The sequence below is a fragment of the Lipotes vexillifer genome, unplaced genomic scaffold (assembly GCF_000442215.2).
Source record: "Lipotes vexillifer unplaced genomic scaffold, Lipotes_vexillifer_v1.1 scaffold1378, whole genome shotgun sequence".
NCBI lineage: Eukaryota > Metazoa > Chordata > Mammalia > Artiodactyla > Lipotidae > Lipotes > Lipotes vexillifer.
Genome location: NW_006775104.1, coordinates 1,821,750 through 1,826,204, shown reverse-complemented (window position 1 = coordinate 1,826,204; position 4,455 = coordinate 1,821,750). Strand labels below are relative to the sequence as shown.

Below are 4,455 nucleotides of genomic sequence, written 5' to 3'. Positions count from 1 at the left end.
TTCCTGCTGGCTCTTCCTTGGTTTTTCCAGTCACCACCTTGCCTACTCTCTAAGGGTATCCTAACCCTAGCTTGGCCTTGATGTTGACAGATTCCTTCTTCTTCTACCACAGTCCAGATAAGATTGGAGTGTGTGTTTGTTTTTTTAAGGAACTGCATTAAGAATTCGAGGTAAAAGAAAAAAATCGGGGGTATATTTACTGAGTTGATAAAAGAAAGATTGCTTATCCTAAGGTGATTGAAGTCTATCTGCAAAGTAGTCAAGCCTCACATTGTTCATTGGAAAGTCATCCCAGTTTCTTTTGTTAGTTCACTGGTTTGGATGCTAGGTTAAATGACTCGGGAAGGAAGAGATTTAATTTTTTCTCCTCAGAAAAATCCTATCTACTGATAAATACAAGCAATTCTCTGAAAACCTTTCAAGAATTTCGGAAGGGAATATCACTGCTGCGTTGTGCTTTCCATGACAAGCCTAAAAGTGTGTATTAGGAATATCTGAAAGGCAAGTTTGTCTAACTATAGTTTTCCAGTTAAAGCAGTGGGCAACATAGCTTGTGTTGTATTTGCTCTTTCCATCTGAATTTCTTTAATTCTGGACCGATGCTTCTCGGTGGTAGGAATTATCTATTCCTAATGTCTGAAATAGCCCCTGGCATACAGTATGTACTAATAAATATTTGTTAAATGAATGGAACTTAACCAGGTTGTTATTCTTTTTTCAGTATATGTTTTAGGAAGTATGAATCATATCTTTCTGTCTTTTAAGTCATAAAAAAGAGTAACTTTGAAGATTACATGAAAGTTGGCACCCTATAATAAAGATTATTCCTAATATTTCTGTTGGGATCCTAGAAAGATCAGGCATAAGGAATGCAGTCTGCTTTTAAATCCTACTAAGAATATGGATGTTTGGAAACTACAAGACACAACCCTGCTCTCATGTTAATTCCCAGAGTGATCATTGTGTTGCATTATACTTCTGGAAAGACAAAGTTTTATATTTAAATCATAAATTTGTAAGGGTATGAATTAAGACATTTTCCTAATTTGTTACACTTAGGCTAAATGTTCAGTTGTGGTTTAATAAATAAAAAAATGTGATAACAATTTTTAAAAGAGATTTATAGTATAGACATTATCCCTTGAGGGAGCTCTGCTTTCTTTTGCTACTGCTTTTAGAAGAAAAAAGAAACTGGTTGAATAGGAAAAAAAATGATTTGGATATGTCATGTTGGAAATTTTGTTCGAAGGTTCCATTATGGTAAAGGCTAATTTAATTCCTGCTGGGGTTTTTTCCTTTTAAATAAATGGAGGAGAAAAATATTAAAGGGTAATGACATATTAATACCTAGCTTTTCCTCAGAGGAAAAGGGGGAAGTAAATTTAAAGCATTAGCTTTATTATTTGGATTGACTTTAATGTCAGTCAGTTACCATCATGATTGGGCACTCAGATTTTAACTTGACATAGCAACAAAAGCTAGGGACCACTGGTTTCCAAAATTGGTAGCAGTTGATTTTCTTTGTCATTTTTTTGATATATTACTAAGTTTTTCATTTTTGGAGTGAGATAATATTGACCTAGCTGAGCTGGGCAGGTAAGGATTAATTTAGTCTCTGAGATACAATATCTTGAAAAAAGCCTATGAAATTGTTACCAGATTTTTCAGTTTTTTACCAGTTGTGCCTCCTGTTAGTGAAGGAGAAGTATTTAGTGGCACTGTGCTCTTTCCTGCCTGGCAGGAAAGAGTTATCACTTAATTTCAGACTGTGAACATGTTTTAATTCAGTGTTTTTCAAAGTATGATCCTTAGATAATAAGCATAGTAATTACTTAGGGAATTTGCTGAAAATGGAAAATTCTCAAGCCCCACCCCGTAGTCAATGGATCAGAATTTTTTGGGGGAGGGTGGACCCAGAAATCTGCATTTCTAATCAAAATTCCAGTGGTTCTTACACAGGGGACCACTGTGTGTGTGTGTATTTTATCAAAGTTTGACTATTTACCTGATTTCTTTCACAACTGCATAGGCCTATGCAGTCCTTTTATGTATTTTTGTAAAGCATGATTAGAATATAATAAAAAAGGTAATTATGATTTGCTTTCTGATAAAAAGATTGAGAACAACATTAGAAGTAGTATTCCTTTAGGACTTCCCTAGTGGTCCAGTGGTTAAGACTCCGTGCTCCCAATGCAGGGGGCACGGTTTTGATTCCTGGTGGGGGAAGATCCTGTGTGCCTCATGGCATGGCCCCCCCCCCCAAAAAAAAGTAGTATTCCTTTAGCTTTAAAATTTATTTTAAATAAAAACATTTGTTCTGATTATAAAAGTAATATGTGCTCATTGTGGAAAGTAATATGTGCTCACTGTGGAACATTACAGAAATTTAGGAAATTATAAAATAACAATCACCCATAATACTATTTCCTGGAGATAAGCATTCTAATTTTGTCATGTTTCCTTCCAATATCTATTTCTCTATTTATCCCTCCCTTCTTCCTCCTCTGTGTCTTTATGGAAAACAACATATGCAGTTTGGATCCTGCTTTTTTTCTACCTAACATATAAGCATTTTACCACATCACTAAATTATTTTTAACAAACGTAACTTTTAGTTGCATCATATTCCATCATAGGGGTGTACCATAATTTGTTTAACCATCCCCCTATTGTTGAACGTTTAGGTTGTTTTCAGTTATTTCTATGAGAAGAATGTCTTTCTGTTTAAAATCTTGTCTAATTCTTATTATTTTCTTTAAGATAGGGTTATGTATATAAATTTATTGTGGTCAGGGCTTCCCTGGTGGCGCAGTGGTTGAGAGTCCGCCTGCTGATGCAGGGGACGCGGGTTCGTGCCCCGGTCCGGGAAGATCCCACTTGCTGCGGAGCAGCTAGGCCCGTGAGCCATGGCCGCTGAGCCTGTGCGTCCAGAGCTTGTGCGTCCGGAGCCTGTGCTCCACAACAGGAGAGGCCACAACGGTGAGAGGCCCGCGTACCGCAAAAAAAAAAAAAAATTTACCGTGGTCAAAGGGCATAAATATTTTTAAACTCTTGTTGAATATCAACAAATTGTTTTGAGAATGGTTTTATTCCAATATGTACTTCCACATATACTTATGGAAATACCAGAAAGAAATATTTTTTTAACAGCTAATTTGTGAAGGAAAGTATGATATATCATTGCTTTAATTAATATGTCTTTGATTATTAGTGAGTTGCACATTTTTGCACTGTGTTTATCAGCTTTGGCTTTAATTTCTTACCTAACCCAAATTGTTCATTTTGTTCCAGGTCTTCTCTGTCAGTTGAAATGTCTATGATTTTATCTGCCTCAGTCATTCGTGTCAGAGATGGACTGCCACTTTCTGCTTCTACTGACTATGAACAAGGCACAGGCATGCAGGAGTGCAGAAAGTATTTTAAAATGCTCTCGAGAAAACTGGCTCAGCTTCCTGATAGATGTACACTGAAAACTGGACATTATAACATTAAGTAAGACATTGGTTTGCTCCATTAGAATCATTTGCTTAGTGGTTGTCATTTTAATGAAATTTAAGTGGTCTAAATAGAAATTAGTGTTTGATTAGTTTAGGAGAACTTTTCAAGTCAAGAATCATGTGGTTCTGAACTTATACTAAATAGTATTCATTACGTCATCACCCTTTTTATAGTTTCTCTGTGTTTATGTCTGGCTTTAGAAAATTTTATAGTTTTGCAGATTACAGATATTGTATCTTATAATTGATCATTAGATATTTATTGGTGTTCTTACATGCCCAGGAAAACTGTCATGGGAAATATACAAAATCATACCTGATATCTGCTCTCAATGAACTTAAGAAGTTTACATCCTAGTGAGAGGGGATAGTGTTCATCACTATTTATTGTATGTAAAGAAAGTAAAACTGGGCAATGGAATAGTGACTTTATGGTGGTCAAGGGCCTCTCCGAGAGGGTTACATTTGAACAGAGACCTAAAAGATGTGAAAGACGGCAGTCTTAAGAATGCAGTGGATGAAGATCAAGGCAGAGCTGATAGCCAGTGCAGAAAGCCTTCACTACAGATCAAGGGATGGAAAGAAAACCAAGACAATGAAGCAATACGGACACTTAATAGAGTGGTGGAAGGTGAGGTTAGAAAGGTAGGAATGGGACAGGTCACGTAGGGCCTTCTAGGCTATGATAAGGAGTTTGGATTGAGTTTAATGTAATAGGAAGGCACTGGAGAGTTATATAAAATCTAATTTTGGCTTTGAGTAGATCATCCTGGCTGCTACATGAAGAATGGGCTCTAAGAGAGGAAGCAGAGAGGTCATTTAGGAGACTCTTAGAGAAGTTCAGGTAGAGGTGATGCTTATAACTTGAATAAGAGTGATAAGGGGGCTTCCCTGGTGGCGCAGTGGTTGAGAGTCCGCCTGCCGATGCAGGGGACACGGGTTCGTGCCCCGGCCCGGG

The 4,455-nt window shown here is 37.0% G+C and overlaps 1 protein-coding gene across 2 annotated transcripts in view; it reads left to right on the top strand.

The window, feature by feature from the left end:
* SEC22A (SEC22 homolog A, vesicle trafficking protein) overlaps positions 1–4,455 on the top strand; it is a 73,424-nt gene that overhangs the window by 3,995 nt on the left and 64,974 nt on the right. For both annotated transcript variants that reach the window (XM_007449694.1, XM_007449693.1), the window contains exon 2: positions 3,292–3,492. In XM_007449694.1, coding sequence (XP_007449756.1) covers positions 3,311–3,492 — 182 coding nt within the window. In that variant the 5' untranslated portion in view covers positions 3,292–3,310. The remainder of the gene's footprint in view (positions 1–3,291; positions 3,493–4,455) is intronic.